The 17684-nt window shown below is 41.2% G+C and overlaps 1 protein-coding gene across 1 annotated transcript in view; it reads left to right on the forward strand.

The window, feature by feature from the left end:
* Positions 1-17684, forward strand: part of ABCB7 (ATP binding cassette subfamily B member 7) — a 50995-nt gene that overhangs the window by 10272 nt on the left and 23039 nt on the right. The window contains exons 2-4 of the mRNA XM_083722178.1: positions 2452-2529; positions 7973-8059; positions 11477-11596. Of these exons, the coding sequence (XP_083578304.1) occupies positions 2452-2529; positions 7973-8059; positions 11477-11596 (285 nt within the window). The remainder of the gene's footprint in view (positions 1-2451; positions 2530-7972; positions 8060-11476; positions 11597-17684) is intronic.

The following is a 17684-nucleotide window of genomic DNA, read 5'->3' on the forward strand; positions in this document are numbered from 1 at the left end:
AGGCTTCCATTTTGAGTTTTTGGTTTTCAAATGTTTCAGAACTCAGAACTCCAGAATAGATAACGTTGGAAAATTGAGGTACCACTGTATTTTAAAAGTTTTGTCTGGTTTGTCTTCAGTTTGTATGCTCTTTGAGGATAATAGACTAGGGAGCAAAGTAGCCTGGGTTTGTCAAAATAATACTGTCTTTAAGCAATGTAAATATCTCTTACAATAGAGTTATGAGCCACAGTAAAAGAAATAAAGAAAGGACACATTACACACCATAGCTTTTCTGCTAGAACATATTTGACACAGTTGCATCATCTGAAAAATGTGAACTGGATCAGGGTTCTGAAATGCAGACAGCAGCATGGTTAACAACATGTCATCTTATGTGGAATATGATATATATGAAAAATGATTGTTCTGTGATCATGCCCGCAGTCATAGGTTAAGGTCAGTTTGAGAATCCCTGGGTTATATGAGGTTAATATGACAAGTACGCAACTGGCTACCACCCCCTGACCCTAAACCCATTGCACATTAGAAACTACCACGAGGATTGATGGGACTTGCCAGGAAATGTGTGTAAAATAAGGATGTAAGAGGGGTATTTACTAGTCAAGGATAATGAACAACGGCCCTACAGTGAGGTAACAAGGAGATCTGCTAACAGTGTAATCCATGCTGTTCAGCAGAAAATCCATATATTTGTTGATAACCCAAAGTTTGAGCACAAACACCCAAGAAACAAAGAAAATTCAGAGGGAGTGGAAATTCAGTGTGTTTGATTGGAAAACCCCCAGATATAATTAAAAGAACAAAAGCAATGTTCTTATGACTATTATACATTTTTATATTGTTATTTCCAGTAATATAAAGGGGATGGCACTTGTTTGTTTTTTCCTCTTGGGTGTTGTAGGGATATCGCGGAGTGGGGAGTGGGGTCCGGAAGGAGCACACTTCCCCACCAGCAGGCAGCCACAATCTGCCTGCACGCGTGACCCTGGGGTGCAGGGAAAACTCCCCCTCAGACAAGTCATGGCTGTCTAGAACATCGTCCCCTATGTCTGACCTTTTGTGGTCTCAGAGTCAGCGGTGTCCTGTCTGTAAGTTTTTCCCTGAGACCTTTTGTCTCCATTCGTCATACATTGTGCAAGGAGAAAATGACGCTGTGGAACAGGTGCCAAAATAGCTTCGTACCACCCCACAATTTCGGGACGGAAGATGTGTAAAGGTCACAGCCCAAAAATGTATTTGCTTAGCTTGCATATTTGTCTCAATAAAAGGAGGCTCCACAGGAATGGTGGTAGCTCGCTCGCTCGCTTCAGACCACCTGTGCGCAGCTCACATGATGATCAACACCTGTCTTGGGCCTTCACTTCAGGTGTTTTTCTACCCTTCATCAGGGAGAGATCAATATACGGTAGTTGGTTTTTCTTAGGGTCTTACCTGCTAGCCTTTTTAAAGAACTGGCGAGGAACTACCTTGAGACAAGTCCTCTATGTCCTTGTTCACATACCACATTAACCAGAGCATGAAAGAGCAGCATGCTGCTGCTGGGGGACAAGATGTTGTCTGACTGGTCAAGTAGAAGCCAAGGTTTGCTCTTGGCTTACTATTTATGGTTTGTTTGGAGAACACAAATTATTAGCCTGGGTTTGGACTACATGACAAGCCAGACCATGGCTTTTTCCCTAGCAGCAGTAGTGGGGAAGGAGTGAACACCTGTCAGCACACAAGAAGGTAAGTGTTTGCTGAATCAAAGCAAAGACTCATCTAGTCCAGCATCCTGTTTTCGAAGAGGCTAAGCAGATGCCCATTATGAGAAACCCACAAACAGGTCTTACCTCTCCTGCAGTTTCTAGCAACTGGTATTCAGAAATATTGCTGCCTCTGACCGTGCAAATAGGACATAGCCATTGTCCAGCATCTGTTCTCACGGTGGACAACCAGATGCCCCAGTGGGAAGCCACGAGCAGGACCCAAGTGAAAGAGCTCTCTCCCCTCTTGTGGTTTATATGCACTGTGGTTTAATGAGATGCGCAAACCAGACCTGGGAGTCAAAATCCCTAGCCTGGGTTTTGTATATAGATCATAGCAAGTACAAGAGCATGAAAATATGCTCTGAAGAAATGAGTTATTTAAAAAAATTAAATTCACATGGTATATGGGGAAGGAAAGATTAAGTTGGAAGAAACTTGGCCTTCCAGAACACAAAAGAACACAAGCCTGGTGGAAATACAAGTGAAAGAAGGGGAAGGTTCATTGCCATTTAGTATTTTAAATAGTTAGACGCATTTTATTTTACACCTGCTCCCCAGTCAGTAGTCTTCATATATTCTTTTGTTCCTTTCCAGAAGCAAATGGTCTTTAAGTGTGCTAGGATGTACACATGAAATGCTTGGAGTATTATCTGTTCATCGACTTTGTGCTCTTATGTACCAGAGTCTCTTTTATCCTTTTCAGATTCCACCAATATTAAATCAACTCCCATGGCAAAGTTCAGGGAGATCCTATTCAAGACAACTATTGGATGCTGCAAAGGTAGGATTGAGCTCTTCTGTTAGTGAAGAAAAAAAACCAACCTGCCTAGACCATTTTCTGATGTATGCCATACATTTTGCTTAATCTGCATAACTTTTATCTTATAACTTAAGAAGAAGAATCCTATTCGCTGGTTAGGGACTGTTCTTCTTTCATTCTGCACATGCACCATGAACATTATATTAATAATAGGTGCCAAAAAGTATTCACTGGGGAAAATATTCGTTAAACAGGCACCACAACTGAGAAGTCCCTGCCTCCACCCATCTCACCTCAGGCAGCTGAGACAACCAAATAAGAGCTTCTGAGCATAACTCATGTAAATGGGCAGGCTAATGTTGAAATGGGCAATCCTTCAGTTATCCAGGTCTCATACCACTAGCCCATGAGTAGGCAAACCAAGGCCTGGGGGCCAGATCCGGCCCAATTGCCTTCTAAATCCGGCCTACAGACGGTCTGGGAACCAGTGTGTTTTTACATAAGTAGAATGTGTCCTTTTATTTAAAACGCATCTCTGGGTTATTTGTGGGGCCTGCCTGGTGTTTTTACATGAGTAGAATGTGTGCTTTTATTTAAAATGCACCTCTGCATTTTTTGTGGGGCATAGGAATTCATTCATCCCCCCTCAAAGAAAATATAGTCCGCCCCCCACAAGGTCTGAGGGACAGTGGACCAGCCCCTTGCTGAAAAAGTTTGCTGACCCCTGCACTAGCCCTTCCATTTGTGATTGGAAATAGGCTAGGATTTATGGAGGAATTTCGGCAAGGCATGTTCCCACTCACTGTCACAGCCTTGGTTTACAACCATAATCCACTCCAGAGGTCTGTTTGTAAACCAAAACAGGTTGTAACCCAAGGCATGCTTTCGCCAATGAGGCCTCCCCAAAAAATTTGTTCGTAATAATAAAAAAAGGGTTGTAATCCAAAACAAAAGGTTGCAAACCAGGACACGCACTTCTGGGTTTGATGTGTTTGTAATCCAAAATGTATGCAAACCAAGGTACCACTGTATTTTGAAGTAACTGAAATTTCAAATAGTCTTCAAAGGCAGTCCCATGTAGTGTAAATTACAGTAGTCTAACCTGGAGCATTACCAGAGTTTGAGTAACTGGCTAACCTGTTTCTGTCTAGGAAGGGCTGCAATTTACGTAAGAGTCCTAACTGGTGAAAGCTTACTATATGCCATAGAGGCCATATGGGCGTCCAGAAATGTAATTGGATTTTATAAACATCCACAAGCTTCAGGGGAAGTGCAGTTTCAACTAGACAAACCACCCAGCAGCAGTACTTTTGTCTTTATCTGGATTGAGTACCAATTTTATTGGTCCTTGTCTAGTTCATTATTTATGCTAGTATATTGTACATGATATTGGGACACAGGTGGCATTGTGGGTAAAACCTCAGTGCCTAGGGCTTGCCGATCGCATAGTCGGCGGTTCGAATCCCCGCGGCGGGGTGAGCTCCCGTCCTTCGGTCCCAGCTCCTGCCCTCCTAGCAGTTCAAAAGCACCCTTAAGTGCAAGTAGATAAATAGGTACCGCTTTATAGCGGGAAGGTAAACGGCGTTTCCGTGTGCTGCGCTGGTGCCGGCTCGCCAGAGCAGCTTCGTCACGCTGGCCACGTGACCCGGAAGTGTCTCCGGACAGCGCTGGCCCCCGGCCTCTTAAGTGAGATGGGCGCACAACTCTAGAGTCGGACATGACTGGCCCATACGGGCAGGGGTACCTTTACCTTTACCTTTATTGTACATGATCCCAATATATTATACAGTCAATAATACAATTATGCATATCTATGGTGCTACCCTATCTGGAATACAGTGTATAGTTCTTTTCGTCTCACCTCAAAAAGGATACCATAGAGATGGAAAAGGCTCAATAAAGGGCAACAAACATGATCAAGGAAATTGAACAACACCCTATGAGGAAGGGTTGCAGCATTTGGGTCTTTATGGTTTAGAGAAAAAACAGATTAGAAGTGACATGACAGAAGTTTATAAAATTATGCATCTCACAGAGAAACTGGATAAAGGAAAGCTTTTCTCCCTCTTTCATGACACTAGCATTCGTGGACATCCAATGAAGCTGAATGTTGGAAGATTCATAACAGATAAAAGGAAGTACTTCATACAGCACATAGTTAAAACTATGGAATACAAACCAACAGGAGGCAGTTATGGCCACCAAGTGGATAGCTTTAAAAAAGAATTAGACAAATTCATGGAGGACAAGGCTATCAGTGGCTACTAGCCACAAGAACTATGTTCTACCTCCACTGTCAGAGGCAGTATGCTTCTGAATACCAGTTGCTGGGTATCACAGGTGGGCAGAGGACTGTTGCCCAAATAGCACCACCATGATTGGATGATGCCTGTTTTGCAGGGTGTTGAACCAAATGAATCTTTTGGGTCATTTCCAACTCTGCAATTCTATGATTCTACCCCAAGCTGAGAGTACATATTATACCTAAGCTTTAGAGAGTCTAGCAGTTCCCAAACTACCCTGAACTTTCCTTAAATCCAAAAGGCTTTCTTTCCAAAATCTATCAACTGATACTAACTATGCCCACCACTAGTGTTCCTTTTTATGTGTTTGCCCAGGACACTGACCCAGGAAACAAATAAGTGGAACAGAATTTGAAATTCCCCATGCAAGATGACAAGCACCATCAAATTGCTTAGGCTCTATACACAAAACAATGAAAAATTCTGAGAAATGTGGACAGCTCTGCATCTCTTTCCACATCTTGTATAAATGTCCAGTGGCACAAACTTTTATGGCAACTAGATATTTTCCAAATGTGGAACAACACCGGGCTGCCCATAAACAATGATCTCAAAGTATTCTTAACGCAGGCCACTGTCACTCGCTGTCAGCACAAGTAACTCCTGTTCTGTCTACTTTCATTAGTCAAGATCACATGAGCAAATAGTTGGAAGCATAACCTTCTTCCCTACATGCAGGGATTGGATGAAGATAGTTTTGAGAGAGATTGTGGTGGCTCATAAAGAGGCTTGCCAGGCAAGCTCTACTAAAGGTGAAGCAAACCAATGAGCATTTCTTGCTCTCATTCTCTTTCTTTTTTACATTGATTATTCAGAGAAGAAACATATGATTAAAATTCTAATGTATTTCTGTGGTCAAAATTCAGTTTGTTCTGAAATGCATTTACATACCTCCACTTTGTCATATTGTCCTTCAAGCCTGAGCTGTCGACTAAAACAAATGGAGTAATGTTTGGTCTTGTGTCTTGCTTCCACATGAAATAATATATAGAGGAGTTACAATCTAATGCTTCATTTTACCTACTTCACAAAGTAAAAAACAACCAAAAATCCTTTTAAAATGAAATGATGGAAGAAATAGCATGTTGTAAATGATAGCTACTTATCTAAACCTACTGGTAGCCTTTAATATTGGGGTCTCATAGCTACATTATAGGGATGCTCATTTTCTGAGCATTTTTAAATCTACGAATGTTTCTTCTGTTTCTACATGATCCTGGCATTTTCATACTGCTGCTAAACACCATGAGACACCATCAGGGCTGTGCCATTGAGACTGTCCTCTCCTCTCTCAGGGGGACACACCATTCTGCCCTGTGAGAAGGAAAGAGGCAGGCTGGGAGAGGGAGTTGTTTGTGTGTGTTTGGGCTTGCTTCAGAGTGAGTGGGAAAGTTGTAAATTGTAGAATTGCAAAGCACCTAGAGTGCCTTGGCAAAATGACAGTATATAAATTCAATAAATAATAAAGCCTTCTAATAATATTACTACTACTATCAAGTGTTTACAGTACCTACATGGAACAAATACCCTGGAACACAGATTTGCAGCCCAAATTGGACCATAGAACATGGATTTTAGAATTTGAGGTGTATTTCCCACCCCACCCCCAATCCCAAGAATTACAGTTGGGAGTGGTTTTAAAGAAGTGCAAATAGTGAAATGCATATTTAAAGCTTTCAAAAAGCATTAACTCAGCCTAGGTTTGATATATCCACATATTATGTGGCCTGGGATCTCTGACTGAATATTTATTCAAGACACGTTGCTATATTTTCCTTTATAGTGTTTCTTTCACTATAACCACCTAGGTCCCTTCTTCAAAGCAGAATCAATGATGTTTTCTGCAATGAAATGCTGTGAATTAATGTTTTCTAGAGCACTTGTAAGCATTTCTTAAGGTCTGTATAAGTGCTTTACATGGTTGTTACGATGCTTGCCAAATTGCTCTTGCTGTTCTGGCATAATAGAGATGTTAAGCATTTTGTTTAAAGCCTAGTTGCACCTTGAAAAAGGAGATTCTAAATGTAGCATTTCTCTCTTTACTTGAAAATGGAAGACCTGGAGTAAAAAACTCTGTGATACTAGTTCATCAAGCTTCAGTTATGATACATTTTTAGAGTTTGTAGTTCTGAAATTTATTTTCTTTGGAAAGCTGCAGTGGTCTTTGGTCAATAGCAATAAAACTATAGTATTAATTTTCACCAAATGGAGTTCAGGGTATTTCTTTCAGAGGATACTTGGTTCTCTGAAGAATGCTGCTGCTGCTCAGAATAATTCCTGTATTATTTCATAGGGCTTTTATTATATTTATATTTTAGGTGCTGTTTGGATTATTACTATTCCTTTCCTCTGTTTTTAATTATACTACTTAAAATCTGAAACATTTGTAAGCAGCCTTGAGGTTAAACACCTCATGGGTGTTCAAATAAAATACATGCGAGTAATTGCTTTATGTGTTGATGTACTACAATGGTGGGAAATCTCAGGACAAGGGGGGGCAAAATACAGCCCTCCATCCCTTTCTGTTTGATCCTTGGCACACTCTCCAGGCCACCTCCCTCCTTAGCGCCACACACACACACACACACACACACACACATTGCACCAACTATGCTTCATATTCCCTTCTTGATTTTTTTGGGGTGGGGGCATGACTGCAATGTGTCCTTGAACTTTGATAATGCCCTTGTATTTGATAATGCTTGTTACTTGTCTTGATGGAGGGTAGATAGGTCATGTGTGTGAAGAAACTAGGCTACTGTACAAAGGAGAAATTTAGATTTGTTTCTCTGCTCACTTTTCCTCTGGCTCCTCCTGTCACTGGTGTATGGCCCCAGAAATTTGCCTAGAAATAATTGTGGCCCCCACCCCAATCTGCAAACAGTTTTCATGCTTGCTGCAAAATGGAAATGTTTTCTACAAGGGAAATACTTAATATATAAAGCAGCTATAAGCAAATATGTTTAGGGTAGTTCTAATACCCTGTTCTCCTGGGTTGTCATGTGCTTCACCAGCCAAGCCTCTTTGATGCAATAGACGCTAAATAAAGCTCAACTTAAGTTACTAGTTGAACTCATTGAACAGTTAGTCTGCAATCTGTTTCATCATGATTTTTAAAAAAATGGTTGAAGTCATTGTTCAGTGTATTCTTCCTCACACAGAATCTTCAAGGGTGGTCTCAGACTGATAAAAGAACATGCTGGCATGGACATGCAGGTGGAGGACTCCATTCAGATCCAAAGGAAGGGGTAAATATTGCTCAGCCCATTTGTTTCTGTATAACTCCACATTATAGCACACCTTTTAACTTTTGTTGGAAAACAGAAAACTTCTGGCAGTTTCTCAAAATGTTCCATCAAGTTTATTTGCTAAACCACTCTTACCATAAATAATTTTAAGCTTAGTCAGTAGAGCATGAAACTTTTAATCTCAGGGTTGTGGGTTTGAGGCCCACATTGGGCAAAAGATTCCTGCATTGCAGGAGGTTGGACTAGATGACCCTTGTGGTCCCTTCCAAATCTACAGTTCCATAATTCTATGATGGGGTGCTTCAGACCCTTTTCCAAAAATGTGATGGTTCCACCCTCTGCTGGGTGGGTCGTGCCATTTTGACTATGTAAACATCAACATTCCTCATGGGAAAGTGAGAAATAGAGAGAGTGTTGCCTCTTCCACTTTCCTTGCATCCTCAGCTATATCAGAGCACTCCTGGTCCTCAGGGACATGGGGTTATTTTTTTTATTTGTAATATTTATTTTTGCTTGACAGTATACCTTCCAGGCAGCTAACTGGTCTGGTCCTTATGTAATGTTAAGCTATGGTTTCTTTAGGTATAGTGTGATTTGCTTGAACATCCAAACTTAGCCCAGCAGCCTAACAATAGTTTGTTACCTGGCAACAAACCATGATGTGAAGCCACAATTTGGACACAAGAATGCATGAAATAAAGCATAACTCTGGTTAAAAGGTTGTTTTGTGTGGAAGCCACTTGTAACAGATTCATGTATCTTTTAACTGTTTTTACACTTGCATTTAATTTATTTCTGCTTCTGTATTCTGATTAGTTAATCTGGACCTTTGCTGTAAATAATTTTTTTGCACCTTCTTTTCCTTGATCTTCCCTTTGCCCTTTTTAATAGTTCATGGCGATCCACTTGCTGCTTTGCAACTGCTTTCTGTGTTTTCTGTTGCTTTGTAACCAGTCAGGTTCAATTCCTTGGGTTGTCACTATTGTTTCCTCCTGGTTCTTTCAAACAGCATTCCTCTGTGATGAGCCAGTAGCAATATCTAATTTGAACAAGTAGCTGTCGTATTAACTGGATGTTTCCATTTCCTTCCAAACCATTAATGGTGCTCAAACATCTCTTCTCCCTGCTTTAAAATGTGACGCTGTGTCTACCTAAAAGGGAAGGATTTCTGTGTATGCTATTGCTCTTCTCTTTAGAGTGAGGGGATAAGCAGAAAATTATTTTTACCAACTTGAGGCTTATAAGTTGTCAACAGAGAATATGTACCCTCTGAAGGATGTGTGAAAGGTACTTATAACGGGCTCTGCTCTCAAATACTTTAGATTGTCAACAATTTTAAGTGTATCTTAACACTTGGTGGGGACAGGGTGGGTTATGGGAGAAAACAGCAACAGAAAAGGAATCTGAATTCTTTTTTGCTTCTATATATGCATTTTATTCATTTACTTTAATAATGTCACAGTCTTGAATGCAACTTGGCAGTATTATATCAAAAGTAAGATTCCCCCCTTGATATTGAAGAAAGAAATCACTGACAGAATACATACAAATACATTTACACACTCAAAAATCACATATTCCTAAGCATTCCACTTTGAAACCATGTGATACCCAGTTCAACCAAAAAAGCAGATAGCACACAAAAGAAGCACGAGTGCAACATCCAACATTGCCCTAATTTTTTACTGAAATGAAGAGAGAATAATGCAAGTGGGGCATGGCTGATCAGATGTTTTTGCTAGCTATGATCATCCCATCACTAGCTTGATGTAGGTATAACGTCGCCCACTGGGGAGCCCTCCATAGGCTTGTGTGCTTCTCTTCTGCCTGAATTCTCACCCAGGTGTTCTCCATCTCTTTTTGCTTTGGTGAAGGTTGCCTCTGCACAACTATAGTAAATCCAAGGTTCAGTTTGGAAATCTGATTGTGGTTTCTAGCTATGATTTGGTAGTAGTACAGACATAACCTGCCCAGAGGTTCATCGGGATAGTTTGGCTTTTAATTGCTGTCTTTGGACCAGTCCAGCTGTATTCTGTCAGGGATTATTTAGCTGGGACATTTGTAGTGCAGATGGTCGGACTACATGTCCCTTGAAGACCATTCTAACTCTACAATTCTATGATTCTATAATGCTAGCTGGCCAGTAACATTGATTAAGAGATCAGGATTAGGTTACATGCCTGACAGTGGCAGAGGAAGGGGGATGCGGAGAGTGCAGGCCACCCCAGGTGTCATCTCTGAGGGGGGGGGGGTGTGACAAAAATAGGACTTATTTTTTTTTAAAAAAAAAATTGGGCTCATGAAACTTTTTAGTTCTGTCAAGAAACGTAACGAAATGTGGCTGGCACTGGCCGCCACACTGGCGGGGGCTGGCACTTACCGTGGGGCCTGCAGTGTGCCTGAGCCACACGTCTCTCCTGGGAGTGATGTGGTGGCTCGGGTGCCTGCAGGCTCCTGCTGCCTCGAACAGCAGCATGGGACTTATGTCTGCCCTCCGCCTCTCCCTCAGCCACCCTACGGCTGAGGGGGAGACAGAGGGGGAGACAACGGAGAGGCTCCACGCAGCTTGCCCTGCCCCCGGCTGCAGGATGTGTGCGCTGCACCTGGCACCCAAGCGGCTAGCTACACCACTGATGCCTGATTCTCATCTCCCAAATTGTTTCTGATGCTTGATTTTAATGTCTAAATAATATTTTTTTGTTCATACAAACCTGGAGCATTTGAATACTAGCTTTCAGAACCCAGGATTAATCCTAGATTCTAAGTTAGTTTTTGAATGCCCCCTACTTTATGTGCAATATGAGGGAGTAGCATATGATCTTGCAGCATGATCACTAAAGCCTGGTTACTGGGCAGCTAGTGTTACATCTGTACTGATCCCTACTTCTCATTCTTGCTGTAGGATTATGATTTTATGGTGAAGGAATATATATAGCAAGGGTTTGAAATGATGCACAATTTTATGACGTATAGCATTAGCTTGGGAATACAAATAGAAAGTTGTTTTTGGCTTTTATACTTGAACATAAAAAAAATCTTGGCTATCTTTCAAATTTACCTGGCTTTAGAAAGGCTCATAAAATAAGAAATGAGCTGTGATTGATTGGTTTGAGCTTTAAAATATGGAATAACACAGAAGCTATACTATAGCGCTTCAGTTGGCTGTTAAACAGCCTCATAATGCATGATTACCCAACTTCAGAGCCATTCTGCTAAAAAGGAGTGGTGACATTTTGCACACTATTAAGCCATCTAGAACAATTTTCTTGGTCTTAAGTGTGACATTCCTGTAGACCCCTTGAAAGAATTCCCGGCTATTCTGAATATCCATTTGAAGAAGGGAAGTATATTTCTGGGTTGAGATTTTGCAACCATCATTTGATTTGTCTTCTGCAACATAATGTTTTCTCTCTTCAGATGAAAGAATTACAAGGTGGAAAAATAATCAAAGCAATGCTTTCCTACGTGTGGCCCAAAGATAGACCTGACCTACGTGCCAGAGTTGCCATATCACTAGGATTTTTAGCAGGTGCAAAGGTAAGAGCTTTTTCATCAATTTGAAACAGGGTGCAAAGCCTTTACAATAAGTGCAGAAACCGGGAAAGAAAGAAAGACTGGCTTAAATCAGTTCATTTGGATTTTGTGAGCAATTTTAAAAATGTTTTAAATAACTCTTAAATGTCTCGGCCTCTGTATCCTAAAAAGGTAGCATTTTCTGACATCTCATCACAGTCTTTGTGACAGGCCTTGAGTGCCTGCAGTACTTTTCCATTAATGGGCTAAATACTTCTGATGAAGATGTTGAAGGCTTGAGCTCATGTTACACTTACAGATGCCTTACCATTGTAAAGCAAGACTGGATGCTCCATCCCTCCTGCTTCTGCATTCTGGTGCACAAACTTTGCCTGCCTTCACTGCAGTTTAGTGAACTACGGTTGGCCTCAACTGGGATCATTGTTGATCAAGGCAGGGGTAGCACCTGGTGCAAGGATGTGTGTAATTCTGTGGCCTTTTTGGAGTTATTTAACTGGATGGACATGTAGGGACTGCTTCTTTATGGTAAGCTGTTCACCTGGAACTGAAAGTCATCGCTTCCCTGGGCAATTACAATCCCCCATTTGCATGAGTTTATGGTGGCACAGTGAATATGTAACTTCTCTGCATATTGGTGTATTCTGAACAAATCAGTTGATATGTTGATATCATCTGTGTTTTCCAAGTGAAAGCAGTCTTCAGATAGATCTTTTTGTTGGCATTTTTGACATCTATTGAAGACCATCTTTTGCTATAGAGCTTTCCTTCACACTGGCTATCACTAACTGACATTGAAGCTAGATTTCAGGATTGCATATTAATCTTGGTGGTATTTAGTAAATCTTATTGTAATGTTCCATAGGACAAATGTCGGTTCACTCTACCATAACCCCTTTGCCAGTGGAAATATAGAAATAAATAAAATATGCCAGAATAAAATGTAGATATATGGTGATCTACATTTTGAGGGAACAGTTGTATTCAGTGGCTGTCCTGCAAGAATTAAGAGCAGGCATTTTCTCCCCCTCTTCATATTCAGATTTTTTTGCCTAAGGGACTACTTATGAGCCCACCAGTTACAACTTTGCATTCAAATCCAGTGGCTCAAGATTGTACATGGGGCAGCTTTGATTCAAGATGCAGAAATGGATTTGTAGTTGTGTTAAATTCCCTGTCACAGGGAGGAAAGCCTATGTTAGTGAAAAATAACCTTCAGTCTAAACCAGGTTGAATCAAGCACCCTCTTATCTACATTCAGCAGGTTTGCTTTGCTAGGAAAGAAGGGAGGAGGCTGCAAGGAGGAGACACAGAGATGATTAAAAGAGAGCACTTGTAAGACACACTTGTTTCAATTTTATTTTAGCTGAACAGGAGTGGAGCAGGCAGCATTTTTGTTCTCAGTATGTTTAGCATGATAGCTGCCTGCCTTCAAGGCTAGTTTTGTGTGGCTCTTCTTCAGATATTTTGGCTAAGATTCAAAGAGCACTTTGGCTCATGCAAAAAGGGCCCCTTCTAGCCCAGTAAAATTTTAAAAAAATATTATTATTTTATTTAAAAGCTTGATAGTTTTGCCTTTCCATTTGCACAAATCTGCTCAAGGCAGCTCACAACAAAATAAGTAACATCTCAACAAAAGAATATGGTAAGCTAATATGGTACAGCAATAAAATAAAAAACCGGTGGTTCAACAAAATGACTTCCACAGAGCCAAACCCACTGAAAAAGGAAAGTTTTTGAAAGGCAGCAGAAAACCATTGGAGAGGAGGCAAGGTGAGCCTTTCTAGGTAGGGAGGTCCATAGCACAGGCATGGTCACAAAAAAGGGCTCTCACTCCTGTTCCTACCACCTTCTAACAGACTATGCAGAAAAGCCTCTTTAGTAACTCATAATGAACAGGCAGGTTCATTATTACTATTACTATTACTACTATTACTACTATTACTACTATTACTATCACTATTACATCTGCCCTTCAGCCAAAGTTCCCAGCATGGGTTATAACAGTTACAACAATAAAAACAGTTGTAGGAGATAGTCCATTAGACATTCCTAGGTCTAAGTTGTTTAGGGCTTTAAAAGTAATAGTCATCACTTTTGAATTGTATTTAGAAACTGACAGGAAAAGCAATAATCCAGTGAAGTTTGAACTAAGGCATGTGTCATCATGGTCTTTCTAGAAACAAGTGTAACTGGCACAACTGTCTAGACCTGACATAAGCATCCAGAGCAAACTCTGGACTCTCTCAGTGGTTTCATGAAAATATTAAATGGCACAGGTGACAAGATGGGATCCTTGTGGAGGACCATATTCCAAAAGTGCCAAATAATAATTCCTTCGCACCATCTTCCCACTCTTTCCCACTATCCTTTTGCCTCTTACATAGACTGTAAACCTTTTGCAAAGTGTGTTCATTCTACTGAATAGTGCTTATTGGCATACAAGAAATGTTTCAGTTATTGCATTAATTTCTCCAAGGAGCTCAAGGTGGCGTACATAGTTCTCTTCCTCCCCCTTATATCCTCACAAGAACCCTATGAAGTAGGTTAGGGCTGAGAGACTGTGACTGGCCGAAGGTCACCCAGTGGGTTTCATGGCTGAACAGGGATTGATTGCTGTAATACCAAATACATTGCTAGAATAATATAAATACTCATATTATTCAGACATACCATCCAGCTTGGTCCTGGCAAATTCAACAAACAAATTTGGAATTAAATTGGATCTTGTTGCAGATTGATGTGTGGTTAATATTGTATAGAACATCTGCTTCTGAGAATTCAAGCAATGTTCCTTCCACATTGCTGCATTCCTGTTTCTTTCCCCCCAACTGACCTGTTCCTTAGAACATGCTGATTTAAAACAATTTTTAAGGGTTTCTATTGCAATAAAAGGACAGGACTTTTCAGCATGAACTGATGTAGCACAATTTTCTTGGGATTGGTTTTTACATGATTGGCAAGTTTGTATAATCAGACCTCCTCCCCCCCCCTTTTTTTTTTACCTACTCAATTGTACACACCCACCGCAGACTACTTGGAGAGGGCCCTTATCACTTCTGTAGTAAAGAGGCTTCTCTAAAATGGGATGGGGGGGAGACATACCATTTTATTCTTCATTTTTTAAAAAATTAAAAGATCACCATGTGCTCCAGTGCTGGTGTGCAGAACTTCCATCTTGAAAAAGAAATCCCCTTCATCAGAGTGTGTGCTGCTAGGATTGGAGTGGGCTGCTTTTCCTTAGGGCTAGGAGGATGTGGGGATCTATTTCATCAGGATAAGGATTTAGGGACTATCCACTAAGCCTTTTTAATTAAAATATTACTATGTGCTTAAATACCAGTATACAGTGCTTTTGAACAAGGAATAAAAACTTCATTGGAGTAGCAACAGCCACGGATATAATGGCAGGGGGAAAGGGATGGGCAGGTGGTGTATGCTTTGTGTGGGTGTTCGGTAATGAGATTTCCACAGTTCTACCATGACATTTGCCATATATAAAAATGGATGTGTTGTGGTTGTCGGGAAGTCCCCAAGAGGTACAATTTTAGACATTTATCTATAAACTGTCATGTCCCCAAAATTCTATTCTGATTCCTGACAATAGTGACAGCCCAATTCACAGTATAGGTAACACTTGGAAAGCAGAGATGACACTGGTAGTCTAAATTGGTTTAAGCCCTTCATTTTAGCTGAGTTATGGATCAATGTCTATGTATCCATAGTTGTTGGCACCCGCCTGTCTCAGCAGACAGAGGAGTGTACCTTTGGGGGTAAAGTCAAGCTGTTAGAAGGCTGTAGAGATTGATACAGGAGAGGCATGTTTTGTTGCAGCTGGGGCAGATGAAGGCGTCTAATTGTGCTGCTGCAGATGCACCATGGCATTTCTTCTGTCTGTGCCCCTCAGCGGTCATGCCTCCTCTGATAACTGCAATGGATACTCTACCCAACTCTGTTGTCTCCAGGCTGTCTCCTGACATCCTGCCTAGTTTCTCATAGAACTGGTCCGTGGTTTGTATGCCAGAGCACATAGTTGGAGCATAGATGCTCTAGATGTTAGCGAACCAGAGGTAGTTGAGAGGTGGAGGGAAAGCAAGCATTCTGAGCCCTCCATCAGTGATTCTATCACAGACAGAAGGGAGCTCCTAACTGCAAAGCCTACACCATTAATACGTGATTCTTTTGGATGCCCTCACCAGAAATGGTGTAGTTTTTCTCTCAGAGGCTGCCATTCAAACACCTCTGGTCTTCTGTGGAACACCAATGTCAGTGCTTAGCATTTTCAACTCATGGTCAATGATAGCCATCTTCTGTGAGTCATTGACCTGCAGCAGATCAGTGGACAAGCCAGGACATAGCGCCCTGATGCTCCAGCTTGCTAGGTGCAAGAGGGTTTCTTTCTTTTCTTTTTTGCCTGGTGCAACTTTATTCTTATTCTTATAGTGACAGCCTAATTCACAGTATAGTTAAGACTGCAGCACTTGGAATTAAGCAGAGATGACACTGGTAGTCTAAATTGGCTTAAGCCCTTCATTTTAACTGAGTTGTGGATCAAGCTGTATGTATCCATAGCAGCTGGATTAAACTTGTGGGTTTGATGAACTGCTGTCACCTCCTGTCACATTTGCAGTCACTTTTGGCCTTTTACTCTTGGGCTGAACATCCATTACTTATGAATCAGGCATATCTTTCACAGTCTCTATGTTGCTGCTGACTGTTAATATTGTACATTCAGAAGGGGAACTGGCTGTGCAAAACATGCATGTGTAAAGCCATGGGAACTTAAAATGGATGATCCACCTGCTTTGTGAGTATCTCTTACCTGTCTAAGCAACAAGGGATATGTCAATGTGATATCAGCCATATGAACCATTGGGGTCTACTAGCTTCTCCCCCCACACCTCCCCACACTCTATTAGGACTAGATTCCAATAAAAAAACACAACTCTGCTTATCTCCTACTTCCCACCCATCTAGCTGTCTTTAGTAGTATCTAACAGCATACTGTGATCTAACAGCAATTTGTACTACAACATGTCGTAGACATGCCCTGCTCCTGGTAAAGTGGTAACTCTAGTTACGAACTTAATTCGTTCTGGAGGTCCGTTCTTAACCTGAAACTGTTCTTAACTAGAGGCGTGTTGTTGCTAATGGGGCCTCTTCCTACCGCTGTGCCTCCGGCACACAATTTCCGTTCTCATCCTGGGGCAAAGTTCTCAACTCGAGGTAACTTCCAGGTTAGCAGCGTTTGTAACCTGAGGCGTTTGTAACTCGAGGTACCACTGTACTTGCATTTGCACAGTTACACTTTCAACCTGCCCCATCCTTTAAGGAGCTCAGAGTAGTCTCTTATGTTGCCACAGCTGGTGCAGAAGTAGTCCTCTGGGTTCATGTATTCCAGCTTCTTATTTCTCTTCTCCCTACACCAAGCCTTGTAATGTCCTTATACTTCCTAGCCCTAGTTAACAGCAAGTCCCTGTTTGCCTTTGCCTTGATCATGGACAATGGGATCCATATGTATAGAGTAGAGGGAGCTGGCAGTCCTGCAGCCTAATCCATTAAGGGTTGGGAACATTACACCTTCATTGTACCAGTAAGACAGGCCAGGTTTGCTTCATAGCATCAGTGCATCAGGTCCCAGACAAATGTACCAATGCTTGTATACAGCTAGATTTGCAAAATTTGTTTGCTCCATCTGCTTCTTCCCCTGGATCCTACATACTAGCAAAGCAAATGTTAAACTTTCCTTGAGGTTTAAACATTCTGCTGGAAAAATGGGTTTAAAAACCTTGGGTCTCCACGCATGCTAGGTATTTGTTGAATTGATACCAACGTGTTTTAAGTGAAGACCAAAATGAAAGAGAGGCCATGTTGGATAAAACAAATGTGGGTGCATCTATTGTGCTGGAATGAACAGGAAATACCTAAAAATCAAGTGTTATACGCAAATTGTTACTCAAGTGATTTATTTTCACCTAACAATCTAGGTGCTTATACAAAGGACTCCCTAGTTTTCCTGTACCCCATAGCAAACAATGATTGAGGATGGGACTCAAGAGTCATATGTAAATTGTTGCTCAAGTACAACTTTCTG

This window comes from Podarcis gaigeae (assembly GCF_964106915.1).
Source record: "Podarcis gaigeae genome assembly, chromosome: Z".
Classification (NCBI taxonomy): Eukaryota; Metazoa; Chordata; class Lepidosauria; order Squamata; family Lacertidae; genus Podarcis; species Podarcis gaigeae.